The sequence below is a fragment of the Quercus lobata genome, chromosome 6 (assembly GCF_001633185.2).
Source record: "Quercus lobata isolate SW786 chromosome 6, ValleyOak3.0 Primary Assembly, whole genome shotgun sequence".
NCBI classification, from domain to species: Eukaryota; Viridiplantae; Streptophyta; class Magnoliopsida; order Fagales; family Fagaceae; genus Quercus; species Quercus lobata.
The window spans coordinates 42511983-42536881 of NC_044909.1; the positions used below are offsets into that span (position 1 = coordinate 42511983).

At 36.4% G+C, this 24899-nt stretch overlaps 3 protein-coding genes across 5 annotated transcripts; 1 reads left to right on the forward strand and 2 right to left on the reverse strand.

Annotated features, from left to right (window-relative positions):
- Positions 1-496: 496 nt before the first annotated feature.
- Positions 497-3631, forward strand: LOC115994477 (patatin-like protein 2). Of its 2 annotated transcripts, none has more exons than XM_031118646.1 (6): positions 497-1076; positions 1586-1767; positions 1917-2109; positions 2214-2375; positions 2510-2815; positions 3111-3631. In XM_031118646.1, exons 1-6 carry the CDS (start codon positions 963-965, stop codon positions 3333-3335), a joined length of 1182 nt encoding a protein of 393 aa, XP_030974506.1. In that variant the 5' UTR covers positions 497-962; the 3' UTR covers positions 3336-3631. The 2 variants fall into 2 exon arrangements, with proteins under 2 accessions (XP_030974506.1, XP_030974507.1); XM_031118647.1 differs by having other exon boundaries at positions 1005-1076; positions 1565-1767.
- Positions 3632-8761: 5130 nt separating this feature from the next.
- LOC115950505 (peptidyl-prolyl cis-trans isomerase CYP40-like) lies at positions 8762-14860 on the reverse strand. Of its 2 annotated transcripts, none has more exons than XM_031067696.1 (10): positions 14448-14860; positions 12951-13451; positions 12647-12734; positions 12487-12539; positions 11415-11519; positions 10115-10190; positions 9632-9669; positions 9443-9514; positions 9244-9358; positions 8762-8947 (listed from the first exon to the last, which is right to left on the reverse strand). In XM_031067696.1, exons 1-8 carry the CDS (start codon positions 14616-14618, stop codon positions 9461-9463), a joined length of 1086 nt encoding a protein of 361 aa, XP_030923556.1. In that variant the 5' UTR covers positions 14619-14860; the 3' UTR covers positions 8762-8947; positions 9244-9358; positions 9443-9460. The 2 variants fall into 2 exon arrangements, with proteins under 2 accessions (XP_030923556.1, XP_030923557.1); XM_031067697.1 differs by having other exon boundaries at positions 8787-8947; positions 9244-9339; positions 14448-14835.
- Positions 14861-17280: 2420 nt separating this feature from the next.
- On the reverse strand, positions 17281-19201 carry LOC115950555 (peroxidase 10-like). Its single transcript, XM_031067747.1, has 4 exons — positions 18958-19201; positions 18345-18536; positions 18030-18201; positions 17281-17843 (listed from the first exon to the last, which is right to left on the reverse strand). The coding sequence occupies exons 1-4, from the start codon at positions 19171-19173 to the stop codon at positions 17434-17436; spliced, it is 990 nt and encodes a 329-aa protein (XP_030923607.1). The 5' UTR covers positions 19174-19201; the 3' UTR covers positions 17281-17433.
- Positions 19202-24899: the final 5698 nt, after the last annotated feature.

Consider the following 24899-nt stretch of genomic DNA (forward strand, 5'->3'; position numbering starts at 1 on the left):
CTCATGTGTGTTTGGTTGGAGGGGTGAAAAAGTGGGTGAGTGGAAAACTTTTTTTTTTTTTTGGAGAAAAAGGGAATGATGAAAAATGTAGTTTATATAAATTGATTATTATGTCCTTGTTATATAATAGTAGAAAAGTGAGACGGGTAGGTGAGTATAATAAAGTGGAGGTATTTGTCTAAAATGTATTTCTCATCACTTTTCCCTCCTCATTTTCCTCCTAATTTGGGAGGATAAAAAAAGTGGGCCCAAGAGGGAAAACTTTCTCCTCTATTTTCTCTCTCTTTTATTTTCTTTTCTCAACCAAACAGTGAAAAACAGCATTTTCTACCCTATTTTCCTTTCTTTATTTTCCATCCTCCCTATTTTCACTCCAACGAAACACACCTTAAAGGTCATGTTAGCATGTGCTTTTAAGATATTTGTCATTGAACTATTTTAAGAAAGTTTTGATACTAATTTAATCAGAAATATTAAAAGTTATCAAAAAAAAAAATTTATTATTTTTTTTTTCTTTTTCTATAAATTTTTTTTTTAAAAAAATGGTTCCTAACCTATTAACTTTTCCCATAATATAAAGGAAAGACTCGACCAAATGTATTTTAACAAGACACATTAGCAAGATTTAGGAATTGAAAAAAAAGGGTGACGATATGTGAAAGTAAGAGGATGATGTTATGTAAAATTCTGAACCCATGCCACTCACAGAGAGAATAAAATGATACAGTATTTGAAAAAGTCCTATCCATGCGTGGGCCATGCAAAAGTGTCATGTCTTCTTTAATTTTGTCATAATATGCAAAGTTGAAGTTGATCAGAGTATGCTTTATGTTATACATACATACTTCAAGTATCAATTCTGCTGTTTTATGCAAAAATTAATTCCACTATCAAGCTAATAGTAACTTTGCAAGAGCCTAGAGGAAACATCAACATCAAGAAGCTAGCTCTTTCCAATCAAAATGGCTTCCTCTTCTGCAAAGGCAAAGATGGTTACTGTGTTGAGCATTGACGGAGGTGGCATTAGAGGGATAATTCCCAGCACTCTCCTCAGTTTTCTTGAATCAAAGCTTCAGGTACTTACCTGTCTATTAGAGCCTGATAGATTAATAAATATGTCAAAAGTGTAAGTTAGTAGAAAATGACAAGTTTATTAATTAGTCATAATTTCAACACAGTAACTATTACTAATATTAATTATTTCGAGTTTGTAGGGAATTATCATGTTTATAGGCATCAGTTGAGTTATTTGAGTTGTTTTGGATTGCATTTTTTAGGAGTACCGTTAATTAGCATGGCCATAAGATTTTACGTTGCAATATTATGTGTATATAAATTCTAGAGGATTATCAATAAAATATCATTAGATATTATTTTACATGTAGAAGGCTGGACTCTCTTGAAAAGTGTATTTTATTGAATTTGTATACATTAGTTCCCTGTCGAAGCAATAGCTACCAATTTTTTTATTTTTTATTTTTAAATGTTCTAAAGGTTACTTTTTCTCTCAAAATATATTGTACATATCAACCACCCCTTCTTCCTTCTTATTTTGTTTCAAAAGCTGTATCTATGATCTGTGTAGGAATTGGACGGACCCAAAGCAAGAATTGCAGATTATTTCGACATAATTGCAGGAACAAGTACAGGTGGTCTAGTCACCACCATGCTTACAGCTCCCAATAAGGAACGCCGTCCCATGTATGCTGCAAAGGACCTCATCAATTTCTATTTAGAGCACTCTCCCAAGATTTTTCCCCAGGACAGGTAAATTTTCAATGAAACCACAACCAAAAAAGCCTTTTTGGTTTCTTTTTTAGTTCCACCAGAACAGGTATATAAGTTTTACCAAACAAATAGTAGGTACCCTTTTTTTTTTTGCTTTCTTTCTACTAAAGATGATTCTGTGGAACCAGAAACACAAATATTTTGAGTTCAATGACAAGCACGTTGTGTGGTATGAGGGGACCAAAATATGACGGGAAGTACCTGCGGTCATTGACAAACGAGCTACTTGGCAACCTAACTCTGAAAGAGACCCTAACAGATGTGATTATACCAAGCTTTGATATCAAGCTCCTTCAGCCAGTGATCTTTTCAACCAATGATGTATGAGCTAGTATGAGTATTACATTAAAAAGTAGGAAAGTTTATCAAATTGTTGGTATTGTGGCCATTACGTATGGTTCCAACTGGTCAATGTTTTTGTACAGGCAAAGAAGAATGAATGGAAGAACGCTAGGCTAGCAGATATTTGCATTGGTACCTCTGCAGCACCCACTTTTCTTCCAGCACATTACTTTGAGGTAGAAGATGCAGAGGGATACGTTCGCAGTTTTGATCTCATTGATGGTGGAGTTGCTGCAAATAATCCAGTGAGCTGATTTGAGAATTTAAGGCATCATTTTGTATTGAAGCTTTGGAAATTTGGTTATTTTGTGTAACTTTAATTTCTTGATTTATGACCACTCTGGCAAGTTCTCTAATTTATTTTATACTAAATCTACAGACGATGATGGCCATAAGCCAGATTTGGAAAGAAATTTTGAGGCATAACATTGAGTCACATGACATAAAACCAATGGAGTACAGCAAGAGAATGCTAGTTCTGTCACTGGGAACAGGTGCAGCGAAGCATGAAGAAAAGTATGCAGCTGCCACAGCCTCAGAATGGGGTTTGTTTAAATGGATGTATGACAATGGTGCAACTCCATTGCTCGACGTATATGGCGATGCAAGTTCTGATATGGTCGACTTTCATGTGTCCACCTTCTTCCAAGCCCTTGGTTCCAAGAAGAACTACCTTCGTATTCAGGTATAAAATGATCACAATTATTCATTTTTGATAATTCAGGTATAAAATGATCACAATTATTCATTTTTGATAGTAAAAAAAGGATTTGAAACCTTGGTAACTGTTGTTTATTATAAGGCCAAAACTGTTTATTTTTAGTATAGGCAAGATTTGAACATGAGTTTTTAATTCCACAATGACAGACTATACAATTGACTTAATTGGAACCTACTATTGATCACATTTATTAAATCCATTTGTGAACATAATCTATATGTAAATTATTAACAATTTCTTGGTTAAATATGAACCATAGGATGACACATTAACAGGAGATGCCGCATCAGTTGATATTGCCACCCCGGAGAATCTGCAAAAGCTTGTGGAGATTGGAGAGGCGCTATTGAAGAAATCAGTGTCAAGAGTGAATTTGGATACTGGCAGGTTTGAGAAAATTGAGGGCGAGGGTACTAATGAAGAAGGTCTTACCTATTTCGCCAAATTGCTTGTTGAAGAACACAAGACCCGACAAAAAAAATGAAAGCACTCGAAGTCTCTCCTTTTGATCTAAAATATTTGGATTGGATGCTTTAATAAGAGTATTAATTAGAACTTTATTTGTGTGAGTTTGAACAAGCTAGAGAGGGGATGTTCAAGAGTCTCACATTGATTAGGCGTTGGCATTGGTTTGATTATATGGTACTAGTCTACCTCCTAAGTATTTCAGTTATGGCTTGGATTCTTTGGTGAGATTATTATTACAAATATTATAGATATGGGGCTTTCATAATGTCTTGTCCTATTCATTTTCTGAAAGAATAGAGGGAAATTTTGAAATATTGGTTTTTATTTATCCTTAAAAAAAAAATCAGTTATCATTTTATAATTTTTGAGACATTTTTTGGTACAATTTTGGAGGCCTTTTATTCATGTAAATTTAGATTTTTGGGGTAGGGGGCCTTAGTCCTAGACTTAAGTGGCCTAGACCTAGAGTAAACTCTATTTAAACTTTACTCTTTTAATAGCCAGTTTAAAAAGCTCACAAGTCATGAAATCCTAAAAACAAAAAGCTCGTAAGGAAGAATAATCTTATAATTTGTCTAGTTGACACTTCTTGGTGTTTCCAATAGATTCAAAGTTCATATCCTCTCCCTCTAATTATAACTACCGAAAATATAAAAAGTTTGATGAATAACTTGTGCAAATACAATTCAACTTTGATACTATTTTTTTGGTAAAGGACAGAATAAAGTTCCAAGCTATACCAATGGCCAAACTTATCACTTTTAACAGTTGCCATCCCTTTTTCAGGAGCCAAAAGTAGTAAAAATAACGGACAAAGAAAAAAGAATAAAACTTTTTAAGGATATAAAAAGAGAACAGGTTGCGATATGAATCTTATGATTTCCAAGCCATTTAAGTCCGTGGGAGTTGCTTTAGTCGAATGACTCGAATCTAAAGGTAAAATCTATATCTAGCGTTCTGGTTGCTTTTGTACCACTTCCGATTAAGCAATCAGAGCATGTTTCACGTTCTACTACTCTGCGTGGGCTCGACCATGACAGGGAAGATTCGAAGCTCTATGTTGTCAACTTCACACGTGAAGTAGCAAACATGGAAGTCTATTAAGTTGTTAACATCTATCTTCCCATTGGTACCGATCAACCGTCATAAAAGCCACGGAACTCTGCTGTCATCAACTGATCAACATCAAGTCTTTGTGAAGTATTTCTCTTGTGATAAATATTCGAAGTTAAATTAAAGTTGTTCCATGCATGAATGATTGGTGATATTCTTAACTAGTAGGCAACATTATTAAAAGTGATATTCTTGATCAATTTGTTGAAAGACACTTCAATAGCAAACTCCTTTTGAATGGAAATAGTTACCCACAATGATGGACCCATGATTTGATTTGAGAGACACGTAACTGACGTAAGTATGCATGTTCATTTGAATATATATATATATATATATATATATATATAGCATTTGAGACCAATTTGAAAAATTAAAAACTATTTATTTGAAAACTAAGTCATGTGTGTGTTTGTTTCTAAAAAAAAATAAAAAATAAAAAAAGAAGTCATATTTTAATGTAAGAAAATCCATAAAAAGATAATATATTCATTATATTGTGATTATCTACTAAGGTTTCTATCACATAAATTTTTTTTTTTTTTTAAGTCAAAACTCAAGTTATGAATTGAATTTTTTTACTAATTAAGAAATATACTACAATCTATGTAAATATATATATATATATATATATAAATGTGGGGCCCAAATCTGCGGTCCCAGCCCACCTTGTATTAAGGGCCCAAAGCCCAGGCCGAGGAGTCCTACTACCCAGGACGTATGGTGAAAATCCCTTAAAAGCCCAAGAATGTGGCCGAGGAGGATCTCACGGGCAACGTCCCACGAAACGCTTGAGGAAAAGGACAAACTCAGTACAGCAGTACAAGCGAGAAAGCTACCAACACCATAACGTGGAGCCCAGCGCCTGGCAAGCCCATACTCCATACCATGCTATCCAGTTTTTCCCCAACCACTCTGACGTACGGATTGATAGGACGAGTAACTGCCCCAAAAAAGGAGAAACTGACACGTAGATGAAAAACGGGAAGGAAATACCAGTATAAAAGGGAGGGAGAGCTAAAACGAAAGGGGGAAGATCCTATAAAGGAAAAAGGAGGAGAATGGTGAGAATGAAACGCTTTTCGGACTAATTCCGAGGAGTCAAACCTTCCAAACCACATCCGTGTAAGGCTTAACTATATAAGCCAAACCCGCTTTCGCATGGGCTTCCATGAAAGTCATGACTAAACCGCCATCCAACGACCAAGGTCCGGCCTTTCCAAATCCACTCTCTACAAATCGTATTGTTCGGGCCCTTTACATACGAGCCCAACGTCATCCTTGGGTCGTTGAAAATCGTGTCCTTACAATAAACATTTGTTATATAACTATTTCCGTACTCAATTGTTTATACACATTTTTATGGAGGATAAATGATTGCAAAAATAAAAAATTTAAAATTGAGACTCTATTATCTTTTTTTAAAGGTAACAATAGTATTATAATTAAGTTCTAAACCATAATTTACATTGATAAAATATGTTTCTTTTTATTTCTTTTTGATAAAATTTAACGCAGCAGAAGGAATAGCTTATTAACTATATCAACAAGAAAATTTCACAAAAGAAAAAACCAAAGTCCAATTATACTATAAGTCAAGTAAGGAGGGGGTTGTAAACTTGAAACAACTAATAAGTATAAGTTACGGCTCATCCCAAAAAATAAAAATAAAAGAGGCTCATTAATGTAAGAACATCTCCATGAACTTGTACATTACCATATTTTTCTTAGTATGATTAGGGAATTCACAAATACAACAAATTTATTGTATTATCCATTCTCCCTTGGCTATCAAATGATGTAACACGTCAACTTTCCAACAATATATATGCTAGATATGTTCTATTGTACAAAAATTCAAGAAAAATTCTTGTGTCACACCAAAAGGCACAACATTGGCCACAACTCACCCATATGACGAACTGTGGTTGGTAAAGGAGTGATGGTAGGTCCATGTGAGGACACCCTTCTACCAACCACAACTCGCCACATGAGCAAGTTGTGGCCAATGTTCTGCCTTTAGGTGTGGCACAAAAATTACTCAAAATTCAATGATGTAGTTGTCAGAATTATTTAAAGAATCATTTTGATTTCTTTTTGCTCTTAAGTGCCAAACTACATTTCCCTTACTATGTACTTTAATAACATGGGTGAAATTTGTGTCCAGTGCCATTTTGCACTAGGCATGATACAATTCGGATACGTACCTAATTTTGGATACTGCATTACAATGTGTTTAGTGCAAAAAAACATTGGACATAAGCCAAATCCAATAACACATGCATAGATCACAAGAAAGATGTATAGACTTAAAAAAGAAATAAAATATAAATTGTCCTAAAATTATCATTTTTTTAATCTAATATAAAAATCTTATTCTAAGATAATTTAAGTGTATGTGTAAAGCTCTCTCTCACATACTTGAATTTTAGCCTTTACCCCCCACTCCATAAGTATTTGTATTTATGGAATGATTATAACGCCAGGTGTGTTAATAATAAGATTATCAATATTATATCTTGAAAATATGTGACGCGTTAATGGGAGGTGCTATGTCAGTTGATATTAATTCCACCAAAAATTTGCAAAGGCTTGTAAAATGAAGCCAATGTCAAATGTGCATTTAGGTACTGGTAGATTTGAGGAAATTGAGGGCGAAGGTATTAATGAAGAAGCTCTTGCCTGCTTCACCAAACAAATTGTGGAATTAATGGAAGCTCCGGAAAGAACAATGAAACTAACTCCAGCTCCGGAAAGAACAATGAAACTAACTCCAAGAATATAAATTAATCTGATTAACTATACACTTTTAGAGCTTTCTGATCATATTTCGTCCTATTCTAAAGACCAAGGAGTCACAGTATGGTCAGCTCTTAGCATCAAATTAAGTTTCCTGAATCCAACCATTTGCCAACCAAACAAAGCAAGGAAATTTCTAGTTGAACTTAAAAACCAAATTACGTAGGTGTTCCGTCACAGCCCCCAAGGAAGCGACCATATGATAGGGATGCAAGACATAACAGCCGGCAAACTTTACTAGCTGCCAAGTGCCAACACAAGCTGCACAGCTTGCAATTGCATGCAAAACCAACAGACATGTATGTGGACATCTCATGTAGAGACTCGGTAAAAACAAAGCCATTCTAGGAACCTCAAATGAACTCATCCAAGCACGCAAAAAAAATTTTAAAACGAAAGCTGGATTGGAAATCTCATCCAAACAAAATGTTACACATTAAAATACAAGAAAGTTAAACATATAAATATATGGTAAAGAAAAGCCTCCCAAAAGTTTCCCATTTATGCAAAAGAGCAAATGGAGTCATATGGTGAAGAAAGAATAGAGAATCAAATTAATCAATCACACAAACCAAGAGACCCACGAGAAAGATCTGGCAGCACATTAGAGGCTAAGATGGCTGCACTGACTAAGACGAAGGAAGAACTGAAAAGAGCCAAGGACAACGCCATGCAGTCATGGCTAGACTCCAAGCCTCTCATTGATGAGCTTGAAAGACTGAAATCCAACCTTGAAAGTGCCAAAAATGAATCTACAACGTCAAATATTGTTATCTCAGAGCTTGACTCACACCTAGGGAGCACCAACACATCCATTAGAACCAAAAAGGAAGAAAAGCACAAGGCAACAAAGATGATCAATGAAATAAGCCAGGCTTTGGATCGAACACGTGAAAAGATTAAGAGGCTCAAGTTGGATATGGAAGAAGAGCAACAAGCAAGGTTAAAGCTGAAACAAGTCCTGAGTGTAAAGAAGCAAACTCTTCAGACATTGCAACTCATGCTTCAAGCTACACAATTAGAGTCAGAAGCATTGGGATCATCTGCAGCTGAAGCACTTCACTATATTGAATGTTCAGAAAAGGATGATACCATTGTCCATCTCAGTCATGAAGAATACTATGCCTTAAAAAGAAGAGCTGAAGAAGAAACAACACTTGCAGATTGGCATATTTCCGTGTCCATGGAACAGAAGCTTGCTGCTGAGGCAAGACAGAACTTAGCTTTAACAAGAATGAAAGATTTCAACTCACAGAGCAAATTGCAAAGAAGGGGACTCAACGAGGAAAAGAAAATAAGGGATGGATTCACAAAGAGGAAGGCAGAAGAACAAGTTCCAAGTATCAAAGTGGGAGCTTCAGTCAACAACAGACGGAATACTTCCCCTAAAGCTCGAGCCAAACTAACTAAATCTGATCAGGGGAAACCACCACAACAGTTCGGAAGATCAAGAAGTAAAAATAGATTTAACAATAGAAAGTCAATTAAGAAGAAATTATCAATTTTGCATAAAATAAAAGGCTTTGTACGAAAAATAACAAGATTTTTTGGATGATTCAGATGAATATTGTATGTAGCATTATGGTTCAAGCAAGCAATAATGTGCTATAAGTCTAGTTTGACAAAATCACAAAAATTGGTTCAAGCTAGAGTTTTCTAATTTGTAATTTGTCTCCTCAGAAGATCGGGCAACCCATTCTTGTCCTCCAACAAAGCCTGAAATAGACCAAAGCATCAAGGGTAAGCAAAAAGATTGAATGCAAACAATTTCTAGAAGGCAGATTTCCTATTCTGACAAATTGGCTGAATCTGATTATTCAAACCATCAAAAGATTCAAAACCAGTGCACTGTCACAGAAGTTTTCTAATCCAACGGAAACAGAAAAGAAAGGAAATTCTTGACAGATACAAAGACCTGTCATTTCATGAATAATCAATAATTTGTTTTTGTATTTCATAATATGGCCATATAATCATATGATAATAATCACTAAGGAGCAGAAAATTTGTACCTGACATTTCCTAAAGCCAATCAATATCTGCAAACAAAAAAGCCTGAACCAGCTGACTATATAACCTAACAAATGCCCATCAATTCAAAGCCAAACCTTCCAGACAAAAGGGAGACTGTACATCAGAAAAAACAAATGGGAAGTTACTCTCAAAATTAAAAAATGAAGAGCGATTTTCACCAAAATGTGTTTAGCATACCAGATTGTGGCCAGAACTCTATTGGAACATTCTAGAGTAAGCTTTCTTTTCCTGATCACGTCTATCAGCAATCTGTAACCATTATGAGCTTTCAAAACTATGTCCAATTGGAAATTTGTAAAGAAAGAAAACACAATGAACCATTACTAAAGTCACATCTAAACAATACAAAATGTGAAGTTCATTTACCTTCTTCCGTGCAGCAGCAAGCTCTTTCTTTATTCCTCCTGAAAAATGGAAAATAAGATGTACGGTCAAGAATTTACCCACCTCCCCCCCCTCTTTTACCACTGCACATCCTTGGTGCGGTGGTCACCCTTGTGAGGTGTTAGGGGCAAGGGCCGGATTTCAAGTCTCTAGGAAGGAGCTTCACACACATATACACTTAGATTAGGCTAAAGTAGAAATTCTATCTTGTATATATATATATATATATATAAATAAATAAATAAAAAGAATTTACCCCTTTTAATAATATCCAATACTGAAAAACTTTTCTTGCTCCAAGTCAAACTTAAAACCTTAAAGCATAACAATTTGTTCATTTGCAAGAGACAATTTGTTCAACAGGAAGAGAAGAAATTAGTCTTCATGTCACTTCTAGCATCAAAATTCTACATTAGAAGACTGCTCATATTAAAGAAAGGAATGTCAACCGTTAAAGTCACTAACCATCATTTGGCTCCAATTCTGACGCCTTCTTGAAGCTTTCAACTGCAGAGTCTATGTCATTTAATGCCATATGTGCCTGAAATTGGCAAGACCATAATACAAATATTAGAAATTACCAGTAAACACACAAAAAGGACCACAATGGTGCAGGCAATATGTTATGACAAGTATGAGCAAGCTTTTGCAAGTAATTGGTAACACAACCTATTTATGACTTGTCAACTACTTATCAACTACTTATTCTAAGTCATTTTAAGTGGAAGGAGTTGTCTTTGAAATTAAAAAAATCCAAAAGTTCAAATACTTCCATCAAGAAAAGGAAGAAAAAACAATAATGAAACCAGTATCATCCCATCATGTACAAAACCACCAAGCAATATAAGGTCTATAGTCTATAGTTCAATTATACTTTTTTTTTGTGACAATTTGATAATTACAATGGGAGGGGAGGGATTTGAACCTTGAAACTCCATTGGAAACACTAGAAAGTGCCAATTGAGATATAAGGCTCTTGGATATAATTCAATTATGCATATCAGACTCTTGTATTTAAAACTCAAGCTTATATTCTTGGTGAAAATAAAATAGTTGAAAATGAAACTGACATTAGAAAAAAATCCAATTCCTTAATATCTTGAAACCAACATAATGATACAAGGCCTTCATGGTATAAGCAATAAGATTCCAAGAGGCTTGTAACTCAATTGGCACTTCCTGTTATTTCTAATGAAGAGGTCTAGGGTTCAAATCCCCACCCTCAACTATTGTCGTCTAGTGATTCTGTCCGGTTGGGATACCTGGCTTATATCCCAGCAACCAAAGTTAAATCCCAGCAATGGATTTAATACTTTCCTTTTATCTATCTATCAAAAAAACAGAAAAAAGAACCTGCGGTTAACATGAAACCGAGGTTGCTATATTCATAACCAAAGCATTTATGTATACCTTAAATGTTCTTAATATATATAAAAAAATTCAAAGGTCATTAGAATAAATGCCCTCTTAACTCCACATTTTAGTTGCCATCATCATGCCTTGACCCCAATTGTATAAAGATGTACTATTACTATTAAATGTCAGCTAAATTTCTAAATTTAAGAACGTTCACTGTACTTAAACTTCTTCCAATTCGGATTGCGCATGCAATATGAGTCATTAAATTAATAAATATTATTCTCACTAAAAGTTACTATACTCTATTACATCAAAAGGGGGGCAGGGGATAATTATCAATATCAGATGAAATATAAGAAGAGAGAGAGAGAGAGAGACAGAGGATAAACTAGAAGCAGACACTGACCTGGCCTTGGCGAAACAAAGCTTTCACATTATCTTCCCCATCACGCATTGCAAAGTCTGTGTCCAATAATGCTCCTTTTAGATCTCCTAATTTCAGTTTACAGGCCTAAAAGAAAAATGGAAAACATTAATCAATAATGTAAGGGCAAAAGGGACCTTAGTAATGTAACGAAATTGTAATCCCATAACAAAAATATGAAATCTATGAGGAAAACCAATATAATTAGATATCACCCCATATGTGTGTGTATGCATGGTGTATGTGAATATGCAAGGCAATTGATCTGAAGACTACAGCATCTAGTAGACTGTAGATGGTTAAGATATTAGCCCCTTCACAAAATAGAAAGAGCAAGCGACTAACCATCACTCCAACGGTGAGAAGATAGCAAAATTTGGTTGGAACAATTGTGACAACATGTTACATGCATTCGGACAATAATCAATTGTCTGGTTGTCAACAAAAACAAAAAAGCTTTGACCAAAGCACCATGTAAAAGTAAAATAACAATCTTGATCTTTAACAACAACTGTGTCTATTACTAACACAAAAAATAAGATCAAGCTTGAGATTCATAACCAAGTTAAATGATAGGATCAAACTAAACTAGGGGGGTTGATCAAAGAAATTGCAAAAGATGATAATCAATGGATATTTGAGCTTTCATTAGAGCCTCAAACTCAATTAAAGGATGCAAAATCAAAAACTTTCATTGACAGATGTTCTTCTAAACAAAAAATTCAATCATCAAGCAGGTTATTTATGAATATCACTATTATATCTTCAATACTAGTGCTCAAGTTCACCAGAAAAAATTATCAAGTAAATAAGTCCATCTTGTCTTAATACAATTTCTGAATTTTTTTAATCAAATAATAAACGATGCTTGATCTTGCCAAGAGCCTTGTAGCTCAATGGCATTGCTTGGTCTCCTTCATGAGAAGAACCAGGACTTGAATCCCCCCTCCCCTACTTGTTGTAACGATTGAACTTTCAAAAAAATAAATGCCTAATATTTCTAGATTATGACTAAAGGATGCACTATAATCAAGTGGAAAATAAGTAAACTTACAGAACTGTTTGTAAATATCTGAGACTTTGTCTTCCGCAAGGAGGAACTCTTCTCTGTGAAGTCACAAAGGTAAACTCATCAGCTGGACAAAGCAAGCAATGCAGCAACTTCAGTAACACATTGTTAAAAGGTGTGATCACAAGGAAAAATAGAAGTTCACCTTCATCAATGTCATCCTTTTCCCAACATACATCCAAGTAGCGCAAAGCTTTACGGTACTTTCTAAGAGCCGTTTTATGGTCTTGCTTCTGCATGTGAAGAAGTCAGGGAAAATCATGTTAACAGAAGAAAAATAACCACTTTTCGAGCAAAAGGAAGCCAAAGATGTATTTTCTGTGATATTTAAATGTATGCACAGATCATTTAGATGGCAAGCATATGTACCACATATTTTACAATTTTCCTTTTTGACCAAACAAAGTGAATATAAATGTCAAGCAGAAACACAATTCGACATCATCTACCTTGTAATACTCATTTCCAAAAATCTTGATGTCCTCTACAGCCTTCATCCACCAAGAAATTTCATCTGGTTTGGTGTCAAGGTCAGCTGGCCAATCCGCATAAGAATCACCGTCTTTAAAGAAGTTAGATATTCCATCATCTGCCCCCTCAGGAATCTCTCCACAATCCACAATTACAACATCTTGAGAAGGAATATCACCCTCTTCAGTAGTAACGTGCTCAGCCGAACGAACCACTCCCATTCCTTTGATTACCCTCCCAAATACAACATGCTTTCCATCTAGATGAGACGTGCGAGTTGTAGTAATAAAGAACTGGGATCCATTGGTGTTAGGTCCCGAGTTAGCCATAGATAGCATTCCTTTTCTCTCATGTTTCAACTCAAAGTTTTCATCTTCAAATTTCAAGCCATAAATCGATTCTCCTCCAGTACCATCCCCAGCGGATATATCTCCACCTTGGATCATAAACCCTTTGATGATGCGATGAAAATGACCCCCCTGCATTGAAGATTTTGCTATATAATTAACAAAAATGACTAAGACTTGCAAAAGACTCAATAGATAACCATATGAACTGCAAAAGTAGAGTACTTTACAACATATCAAAATGAGTTGATTGGCTTCTTAAGTGTTACAAGTAGAGTTTATGCCAGTTTTAATACACTTTTAAGTGTTACAACTGACATCTGCATAAAGATTTACATAAATAAACCCACACTCATACTCAAATCACCACCCCCTGTACTCCAAAAAATAAAATCATGCACAAATAGTTAATCCTTCAACTCCATCTATGTCTATGCTTAGTGTCATACACTTTGTTCACAGAGGTTGGAAGCATAAAATTTAGTCACTCTATTATGAATGGTCAATCCATGGCGGATTCATATCCAACCCCCAAAAATATTGTCAATAGTTAAGGGGCTGTTTGATAGTGTATTTTGAGCAACAGTTTTTAGTATTTAAACAATATTACACATATTTCCACACTTTTTCACACACGCGCATTTTCAACGTTACTAGAACAACATTACCAACAGCCCTAATCCTTCAAAGAAATTTTTTCAAAAAAATAACAATAAATACTGATTACAAATGGAACCACATAAAAATGCATTTGTTCCTTAAAAGTGGTAGATTTCTCGCATTATTATCAGTTATTATTCATATATAAAATACCAAAGATAATGACGTTTAAAAAAAAATAATAAATAGTAAAAAAATTGGTACTGAAATTGAAAATTTTGGTAACACAAAAACGCATGGTACGCACCGACACGGACATGGGTATTCGGTAACACGAGCAATTTTTGAAAAATTATAACATGACAAGGCAGATAGAACACCGTTACGACCCCATATGAAGTTTCCATGCATCCATTCATATCACAAACAGAAACAATGCGTTGTGGTTTAAAACTGCGGAGTAACAGAGTAAAGAAATAAAAGCCAAAGGTTTAAAAAGAAGAAAAAGAGGGGGAGGTGAGGTTTGACCTTGTAGTGAAGAGGAACACCGGTGTGAGGACCAATGCCTTTTTCGCCGGTACAGAGAGCCCTGAAATTCTCGGCGGTTTTGGGAACCACATCCTTGTACAGCTCTATCACTATCCTTCCTTCTACCTCTCCTCCTATGCTTATGTCTAGGTAGCACCGAGGGTTCGCCATTTCTCTGTCTCTCTCTAAAACCCTAAAAGTCCCGCTCTCTTTTTTAATTTTTGAACTCTAGTCTTCGTCGATGATCGCGCGTGCCGCCACACAAGTCACAATAACTATAGTCTCTACCACCGCCGCTCAGTCTATAATACTAATAAATAAGCACCGTACCGTAGTAGAATCTCAAGTCTCAACAACTCTCAGGGGCAATTATTGCTAAGATACGCGGTGGTGCGCATCGTGGCCCCTTTCTGCTTTCTTTATAATTCTTAGCTACCCTGATCTGACGTGCCTAAGTTGTTCGTGTTGTTTGTGTGATCAACCACTAGTGGCCGTATGATTGTCATGTGTCATCCTAATTAGAAACCGACCCCAGCGGATAGTGTAATCTTTTACTAGTCAAAATAAAATAAAACAAAAAATAGATTATAGGGCCTCCTCTAACTCGAAAAAGTAGTGTCACTAATTAAAAATGGGTATTTTTTTTCTAAAAAAACAAAAAATAAAAATGGGTAATTCAAAATTTAGTTATTGGTTAAAATTCATTAATCATATTCATTATAATATCAGTTTATAAGTTTCATGTAATAAAATTTTTAGTACTTTTCAACTCAAGATAAGAGTGTTGTAAAAGTATTGTGATATTTTGTTGGGTCTCTATACTTTCTATATTCTCTAATTAAACCCTAATTTGGATTTAAAATATCTTCCAATTTTAAATTTACATCAATTTTGTACCAAGCACATTTCTAATTGAATCATAATTTTGTGTTTGACAAATTGTCTTTACATATAAATTCATAAATCTAAACTCATAAAAATATAAAGGGGTTCAATTAGAATTTATTATATTTTTATGCAATATTGACAAAACTTATGCACAATTCCAAATGTGTTGTACCTTATGTTATCAAATTGAATTCAATCACTTGATTATATTATCCAATAAAGCAAAAATAGTATTATATTTTTCAAGGATAATTAAATTTAACCATGTTGTTCATTGATCAATATAAGTATATAACCATGTGGTTGAATTTAATTGGGAAACTTAAGTTGCAACATCTAAGGAGTTGTATTTAAGTTTTATAGTATTATAATAGTATACAACTTGTTAGTTATAAATTTAAAATTAAAACAACAATTACCTCACATTATTTAGCGAGCGAATGTACATAATGAGCACTCTAGATTACAGATTCTCTCAAATACTTAAGTTTTAGAAAATTATGAATTTAACCATTTAACCATAATTTTAACACTCTCTCTCTCACATGTGGGTCTAAAGAGGATGGCGGAGTACAATAAATTTGGATGCGTAGGCTAGTATTCCATCACAAGGTTTCCCAGAGGTGTAGATTATAGACTTGAAGAACTCTTTCTAAATTTAGTTTTCTCTTCAAGGGACTAGTTCAATTATGGCCGGATATGAGTCTTTAAGTTTCTTCCTCTGTTTTTTAATTTCTAACAATAATAATAAAAATAAAATAAATATATTGACAATAACTAATTGTTGAAAAATTAACATTAAACCCAATTGATTAAACCAAATTGTAATGTTTCTAATATTTTATCACAAAATAAAATATTGCAATGACTACCTTAAAAAATAAAAACAGTGTGATGTTTTTACGATATTTTTCACATTATGATTAATTTAACATCATTTTCATATATTTGCATCACTAAAAAAAAAACTTTATATATATATATATAGTAACTTATCATCTCAATAATATCAAAATTATATCAGTTGTAATTTGTCATCTAACTTGTCATCTCATTAATTATTAAAAAAAAAAAAATTGTCATCTCAATAGTCCCATTATCTTTAAGCACTTTTGAAAAAAATGCATGAAAGTTTGTTTCGATATAGACGTTGTCTTTGGAGGGAAAGGAGGCCAAAGACAAGATATTTTTTTCAAAAGCGAACAATTGACTTGTTGGCGCTTTGAGCCAATGTGGCTAGCTTATAACACCACTAGCTTGCAACCAATTATGGAGCTGTCAATCCTGACCGACTTAGGACTCGTTTGATAATGATGTTCTAATAATATGTTGTGTCCGTCTAATTTGCGCGTTTGTGTTCACGTTTGCATCTGCTTTTTTTTTTTTTTTTTTTTTTCCTTAACCCAGCACCTTCTGTACTGTTTATAGGACATAAACAGTATAAATAGACAAAGCTACCGTGTTAAAAGAGCAAACAATATTGCAGAAATTATTTTTTTATTATTTTTGATTTTCAACAAAATAAGTTGTATTCAAATTCACACATTGTTTGTATTTTTTAAAAATATATATAAATGAAAAAATATATAAAAATACGTGTAATGTTATTTAAAAATTAAAAACATATATTTAAATACAAGTACCAACATGCTGTTAACTTTTCAACCTTACATGATTATTCCTTAAAATAATGCCCGTTTAGCCCTTTTATTTTGTCGCAGAGGAAGATCCACTCTTATTTAAATCCTTTACTTCTCTCTAATTTTTAATTAAATTTGTGACACGTTGCATTTACTTGATCATGTATTGTTTACATGAGTTTTTTTTTTTTTTTTAAATGCCACGTCTCATATGCGTCGCATCCAGTTTCGAAACACCAACCCCCTCCCTCCCTTTTTTTTCTCTGAATTTGCATATCTTTCTCCTAATTAAAATCTAATATGAATTAAGTGTAACCATCTGATGCTATTAATACAACCAGAGTTATTCCTTTCAACATTTATCAAAGGTAGCTTACAGACCAGCATTTTCTACGTACTAGTTACAGCCTTTCAACGCTTTTGAAGACCATCCATATCACATACAATTACAAAGGTTTTTAGTTCACCACCCTACAGTTCTTCCTAATCTCTCCAGTTTGTCCAGTAAGTACACCTATGTTGGCCATCTTCACCATTGATGCTCCAAAATCCCGGGAGAAAGAGTAAGAGAATTTGCTGTAGTAAGTGACCAGTGAAGCAGTTTTATTGTTCCCCATAAGAGCTTGATCTGACTGAAGTAGCCCTGAGTTGCTCACAAGGTTTGTGTAATAGCTATTATCAAATTTGTCCGAAGTGACTGGATCCAAGGGAGCTAATTTTGTGTCAGAATCAGCTTGGTTTGGGCACACGCTCTGCAACTTTTGTAGGAGGGATCCATCAAGGGTTGGATCAGGTTTACCAGACTTGGCAAAGTCGAAAAGCCTTGGCTTGAATGTAAAGCATTGAGCAAAACCAATAGTGTGCGCACCTGTAATATTAATGAGCATATGAATTAATGAAAAATATTTTGACTAGAATAGTGGTTACTACACCTTACATAGTTACATTCCAAAAGCAGGAAATTTTCTTAATGTAAAAGCATGCAAGCTTATTTTTTAGTGAAGCAGAAATATGGCAAGGTGACTGTTATATATATGAAGTCTATGTTGCACACCTGATAGCAGCACTAAATCCTTTATATCCAGACCCTTTGAAGTAAATTTTGCGGTGATATTTTCTAATGGCTCAAAAGGGCTTGGCAACTGATCATTAGCTGCACTCTGACTCGCTGTTGTGCCATCTCGGCGACCCAAGGGTACAGCCCAAAAAAAATATTGACCTCCAGCCTGAGAAAAAACATAATGAAGGACTAAAATAAATACACACACAAAAAGAAGAAGAGGAGATACATATAGGATCACAAATGGATATTAGAGGTTTTGAATGGTGATTCTTAATAATTTAAACGAAGTATATAGGACTTTCTTACTAGATAAACAGCTTCTCTTGCTACAAGAGTTAGTATATCAGCACAAGAAACTGTGGATGGGCAAGCTTTCTCCAAAGTAGCCTTGATTGTGTCGATAACCTCAAAGCCTCTAGCTGAATCTTTGTTAGGCGATGCATTTTTCTCCCCCGTAAATGTGGTGGTATCATCAAGTAACAATGATCCATCACATCCCTTTGACCAAAATGAAAAAACAATTTTGCAGTTAGTTTCTAAGAAATGGAGTCAAAACAATTCATATTGCTAACCAGTAGTATAACAAGCAGCATTAGGACTAATTTAGCAATTTCCGTTCGAACCTTTTTTTGTACGTCTTAATAAGCTTGTCATACTACATCTAAAATGAACACATGGCATTATATATATGATAAGGGTCCAGATATGAAGGGAGTATGAATTGAAATTCCTAGTGTGAAATGATTATAAAGTTCCAATAATCTCTAGAAGTCAACAAAACTCTTTTATCTTTCACTCCTACTAAGTAGGAACCATTTTCAGTTTGTGACTTCTAGTGACTACTTTAATGGGGATAGCATAGCATTTAGGGTGTTTTACAAAAATTAAACAACTAAACAAAGCAGGATAATAGGTTTACATTAACAAAACAATCGTGGAAGTGAAGCCGCAAGAGTGAGGCTGCAATCCTAGTATCATTTGCAATGGCTGACCAGACAGTTTTTCGAACAATATATGTCAGATTGGGACAAGTGGAATCATAGAATTTATAATCAAGTTGGCAGGATACAGGAGGACTTAGGATCAGGAGGCAAAACAAGGCCACAAAGAAAAGTTTGTAGGGATTTTGATCCATATCTTAAAAAGTGAACAAAGTATGTGAATGCTCACTAATGCTGTGTGACAATAAGTTGGAAGTACAAGCAATTTATAAACAGGCAATCAAAGGACAACGCCTGCTAATTATCAATTAACTTTCGTGAAGGGTGGCAGATCCACTAGGGTTGTCCCTATCAGTTAATTAAAGTTTGGTACAATTCCACATTTCTGTTAATGGGGGAAGAACTCAGCTAACCCCACTTCCTTGAAATTAGAACTACTAAAGTGGCAGGATGATGTATTTCACTGGTACTAAAAGACCACTATTAGATGGTTATCAACACTCGAAAGTTGACTTTAGTGTCTCCATGCGAAGAAATTTGCACTCCGAGCATGTTCTCTCTCCTTCTCTCTTATTTTTGATTTTGATGTAAATAATTGGATGGTTTCTAAAGTCTCATGATATTATTAAGATCATGAGTTCAAAATCTCTAGTCAACATCTTGGAGTCACCCTCATAAGATTTCTCACTGTAATACATTTCAAATCAATCATCAATCAAAATGAAATCAATGTTTGTTAAATGTTGAAAATAATCTATGATTAATTTTGTATTAAATTTATTGTGGGGGGTAAAAGACCAGGAGGTCCATGTCAATGTCTAAATAGGGTCAAGGGCCCAGTCCAAGGAAAAACCCCTTCTCGGCCATGTGAAGAACCCTCTTCGGCATGAATGTAGCCGAGGACAAAGGGAGCAACCTGCTACTGGTAGTGACGCTCCAGATCATTCCACGAAACAGGAAAGTACTAAAGCAGAAAATGACAACGAAAAAAACGGAAATGTCTAAGGGAAAGACTGCCATTATTGCATTCAATGCCTTGTGCCTGACATAACCATGCTTTTCTGTCTTTACAACCACTCCCAACAACTGGAGGGAAGGGCTGATAGGACAAGTACCTACCTTAAGAACCTCATTCAGGAGGAAGGAAACTACTATAAAAAGGGAGTGGAGGGAGACAGAGGGGGGGACGGAAACCCTTAACACACCGGAGGCACCAGAAAAAGCTCCTCAGACCGCGCCGAGGACCAATCTCCTTTGGTAAACTCAGTTCACCTCAGCTTGATCGTGAAGAACACCATGTTAACTGTTGTCCATACACTAAAGCCTAGTTCTTTGGCCCACTCTCTACAAATTCATTGTACCGGGCTCACTAGTCTAAGGTCCCATGCATCTTGCGCTTGGGCTGAAAAACGTGACCCTACAATTGGCGCCGTCTGTGGGAAGAGCTTGTGCGTTAGCGAATGCAATGGTTAATCACGGTGGGATCAAGCTTCTATCAACAAGAGCCCCTCAAGAAGACCATTTTGGCGATGGTACAAGCTACACGAAAGCCTCCCCATCATTTCCAAGAACACACCGTCATTGTCGTAACTCAGCTTCCACTTAGGTCTACACTTCGAAGCGTTGATTACGCGGGAAGAATTGCTAAACGAAGCGCGGTTCTAGGGGCTTCTGACGTCAGATGTGTGCCCCGTGCACTTGTCAAGGGGCTAATTCTCGTGGGCCCAGTAGTCCGGTTCGCTGAATTTCCTTCGGAGAAAGAAGTCGAGGGCCAAACCGAAATCTTTTGAAGCGGTTAAACAGAACCTTAGCTATGTCGGGTCCCCGGACCTCCGACTTTGGGGAAATTAACGCGCACTGATAACTTTCTAAACAACTAAGTACTAAACAGAACCAAGATCTTGCATGGTCCTCGGACTCAAACCTATAGGAAAACTAGTTATTTCAAAGAAGAATCTAAGTACTAGACAGAACCAAAGTCTTGCATGGTCCTCGGACTCAAACCTATGGGGAAACTAACTACTTCAAGAAAATCTAAGTGCTAGACAAATCCAAGGTCTTGCATGGTCCTCGGACTCAAACTTATGGGGAAACTAGTTACTTTAAAGAAGAACCTAAGTACTAGACAGAACCAAGGTCTTGCATGGTCCTCTGACTAAAACCTATGGGGAAACTAGTTACTTCAAAAAAGAATCTAATTACTAGACAGAATCAAGGTCTTGCATAGTCCTTAGACTCAAACCTATGGGGAAACTAGCTACTTCAAGAAAATCTAAGTGCTAGACAGATTCAAGGTCTTGCATGGTCCTCGGACTCAAACCTATGGGGAAACTAGTTACTTTAAAGAAGAATCTAAGTACTAGACAGAACCAAGGTCTTGCATGGTCCTCTGACTAAAACCTATGGGGAAACTAGTTACTTCAAAAAAGAATCTAATTACTAGACAGAATCAAGGTCTTGCATAGTCCTTGGACTCAAACCTATGGGGAAACTAGCTACTTCAAGAAAATCTAAGTGCTAGACAGAACCAATGTCTTGCATGGTCCTCGGGCTCAAACCTATGGGGAAACTAGTTACTTCAAAGAAGAACCTAAGTACTAGATAGAACCAAGGTCTTGCATGGTCCTCGAACTCAAACCTATAGGGAAACTAGTTACTTCAAAGAAGAACCTAAGTACTAGACAGAACCAAAGTCTTGCATGGTTTTTGGACTCAAACCTATGGGGAAACTAGTTACTTCAAAGAAGAATCTAAGTACTAGACAGAACCAAGGTCTTGCATGGTCCTCGGACTCAAACCTATAGGGAAACTAGCTACTTCAAGAAAATCTAAGTGTTAGACAGAACCAAGGTCTTACATGGTCCTCGGACTCAAACCTATGGGGAAACTAGCTACTTCAAGAAAATCTAAGTGTTAGACAGAATTAAGGTCTTGCATGGTCCTCGGACTCAAACCTATGGGGAAACTAGTTACTTCAAAGAATAATCTAAGTGCTAGACAAAACTAAGGTCTTGCATGGTCCTCGAACTCAAACCTATGAGGAAACTAGTTACTTCAAAGAAGAACTTAAGTACTAGACAGAACCAAGGTCTTGCATGGTCCTCGGACTCAAACCTATGGGGAAACTAGCTACTTCAAGAAAATCTAAGTACTAGACAGAATCAAGGTCTTGCATGGTCCTCGAACTCAAACTTATGGGGAACTAGTTACTTAAAAGAAGAATCTAAGTGTTAGACAAAACCAAGGTCTTGCATGGTCCTCGGATTCAAACCTATGGGGAAACTAGTTACTTCAAAGAAGAATCTAAGTGCTAGATAGAACCAAGGTCTTGCATGGTTTTCGGACTCAAACCTATGGGGAAACTAGTTACTTCAAAGAAGAACCTAAGTACTAGACAGAACCAAGGTCTTGCATGGTCCTCGAACTCAAACATTTGGGGAAACTAACTACTTCAAGAAAATCTAAATGCTAGACAGAACTAAGGTCTTGCACGGTCCTCAGACTCAAACCTATGAGGAAACTAGCTACTTCAAGAAAAACTTAAGTCCTAGACGGAACAAAGGTCTCGCGTGGTCCTCGGACCTCCAACTTTGTGGAAACTAACACGCGACTGTACCTTTCTAAGTGTTTAAGCTAAGTTCAATCATGCCTCAGTCCTCGGTCCAGACGCCTAAAGCAAATTAAAGCTATAAATATCATCGGAAACGTGGAAAAGAACCCTAGTACCCGGCAATCCCCTCAGACAGTTTACTTTAGGTTACACATCCTTAGGCGGTCACCCTGTTCGCAATGCAGAACATGTTGTTTTCCTGGTTAGTCTTATATTGTTAACTTAGTTAAAGTCGGCATTGTTGTGCCCGTCAGTTTTGATAAGTTCAGGGTGACAATTCTTTACCATCAACGGCATCAATTCTAAGTACTATTCAAAGGAAAAGACACTAGTACACCCATTCATAAAATAATTATTGCAGAAAAGAAAAGGTACGCAAAATGAAATGAAATCATCTTTTTATTGGATAAAGAAGAAGTACCATGTACATAAAAGGGCTTAGACAAGCCTATATCAGAAGCTAACTATAAAAAGCAGTACACGGGAGCGATAAATCCTTAATCTTGCTCCAGCAACAATCAAGCAAGTATGGATGGCACCGGTGGTGGAAGAGAAGAAGAAGCAGAGACGTCCGATCCACGATCTTGCTCCAACAGCAATCAAGCAAGTATGGATGGCACCGGCGGTGGAAGAGAAGAAGAAGCAGGAACGCCAAATCCCTATACTTGCTCTAGCAGCAATCGAGCAAGTATTGTTCGAGCAGCAATCGAGCAAGTATGGATGGTACCGGCGACGAGAAATCCAAACCCGTACACGTGTGACATACGGCGTTGGAACAAAATCCAAATTTTGTCGCACCAAAAATCTGATGCGACCTACCCCTGCTTCGGATTTTGGCTGAAGGAAGAGAGACTTCTTTCTTGTCCAGTCGAGGGGGAGAAATATCTTTGGCCTCTGTCTCCCTTGTTCTAACTGGGTCATTCTGAATCTCGGAGACACCTGTGGCTTCTGAAGAGGGTTTGGTTCCTTCACCCTCACCCTTATCCTTGACCATTTCACTCCCTAAATCTCAATCACTATCATAGTGGGGACTTTGGGAACATTCGAAGAGTTAAAAGCTTGAAAAACTCAAGGGTCTGCGAATAAAGGAGAATGATCTCCCCCCATGTGTCTTATATAGGGGACAAACCTGGTGGCAATCAATTCGCCCAAATCTCCAAGAAGGAATTACAGGCGAGATAAATCCCGCTCAATTTCCAAAGCAGTCTTCAGTCGTTGGATTTGCGACACCTCGTGAAGAGACCCTAATAAAAGCGCGCCTCGTGTATCGAAACGGCAGGAACACGGCTTGGATAAACTAAAAGAATGTCTCACAGCCAAGAACGTGCCTCAGGCAAGCGAAGAGGCACTGGCACTGATGGAGGACAAGATTAGGCAAGCCATGACAGAGGCCCAATGTCACCAAAACCCTCCTCTCCATCCGAGGAGCCAAACAGCAGGATTTTGAGGGGCTATTGTAGGGGGTAAAAGACCAGGAGGTCCATGTCAATGTCTACATAGGGCCAAGGGCCCAGTTCAAGGAAAAACCCCTCCTCGGCCATGTGAAGAACCCTCTTCGGCATGGATGTAGCTGAGGACAAAGGGAGTAACCTGCTACTAGTAGTGACGCTCCAGATCATTCCACGGAACAGGAAAGTACTAAAGCAGAAAAGGACAACGGAGAAAACGGAAATGTCTGAGGGAAAGGCTGCCATTATTGCATTCAATGCCTTGTGCCTGACATAACCATGCTTTTCTACCTTTACAACCACTCTCAACAACTGGAGGGAAAGGCTGATGGGATAAGTACCTACCCTAGGAACCCCATTCAGGAGGAAGGTAACTACTATAAAAAGGGAGTGGAGGGAGACAGGGGGGGCGGAGACCCCTAACACACCGGAGGCACCAGAAAAAGCTCCTCGTACCGCATCGAGGACCAATCTCCTTTGGTAAACTCAGTTCACCTCAGCTTGATCGTGAAGAACACCATGTTAACTGTTGTCCATATACTAAAACCTAGCTCTTTGGCCCACTCTCTACAAATTCATTGTACTGGGCTCACTGGTCTAAGGTCCATACATCTTGGACTTGGGCTAAAAAACGTGACCCTACATTTATCAATAATTCCTTTTCAATTTAAAAGAAAATAAAGTATTCATTAAAAAAATTATCTTTCATTTTGTATTGGCAGCTCCATGATTTTTTTTTAGGGGGGTCAATAATGGCGGAGCCATGAATTTTTTGGCAAGGGAGGCATGAGTAAAAAATAAATGATTATTTTTTTATCTGTATATATAACTTTCATGTTATATACAACACAATTATATTGTA

What these genes read in the sequence shown, in the direction of transcription:
- LOC115950505 (XM_031067696.1), bottom strand. Translation starts at nt 14,618, where the DNA reads ATGGCGAACCCTCGGTGCTACCTAGACATAAGCATAGGAGGAGAGGTA. An exon ending in AGATATTTACAAACAGTTCT is followed by an intron (nt 11,520 to 12,486) that starts GTAAGTTTACTT and finishes TTTTTCTTTTAG; the next exon opens with GCCTGTAAACTGAAATTAGG. An exon ending in TTGCTGCTGCACGGAAGAAG is followed by an intron (nt 9,515 to 9,631) that starts GTAAATGAACTT and finishes TAATGGTTACAG; the next exon opens with ATTGCTGATAGACGTGATCA.
- LOC115994477 (XM_031118646.1), top strand. Translation starts at nt 963, where the DNA reads ATGGCTTCCTCTTCTGCAAAGGCAAAGATGGTTACTGTGTTGAGCATT. An exon ending in AAGATTTTTCCCCAGGACAG is followed by an intron (nt 1,768 to 1,916) that starts GTAAATTTTCAA and finishes CTGTGGAACCAG; the next exon opens with AAACACAAATATTTTGAGTT. An exon ending in AGAACTACCTTCGTATTCAG is followed by an intron (nt 2,816 to 3,110) that starts GTATAAAATGAT and finishes TATGAACCATAG; the next exon opens with GATGACACATTAACAGGAGA.
- LOC115950555 (XM_031067747.1), bottom strand. Translation starts at nt 19,173, where the DNA reads ATGGATCAAAATCCCTACAAACTTTTCTTTGTGGCCTTGTTTTGCCTC. An exon ending in CAAGAGAAGCTGTTTATCTA is followed by an intron (nt 18,202 to 18,344) that starts GTAAGAAAGTCC and finishes GTTTTTTCTCAG; the next exon opens with GCTGGAGGTCAATATTTTTT. An exon ending in GGATTTAGTGCTGCTATCAG is followed by an intron (nt 17,844 to 18,029) that starts GTGTGCAACATA and finishes TTAATATTACAG; the next exon opens with GTGCGCACACTATTGGTTTT.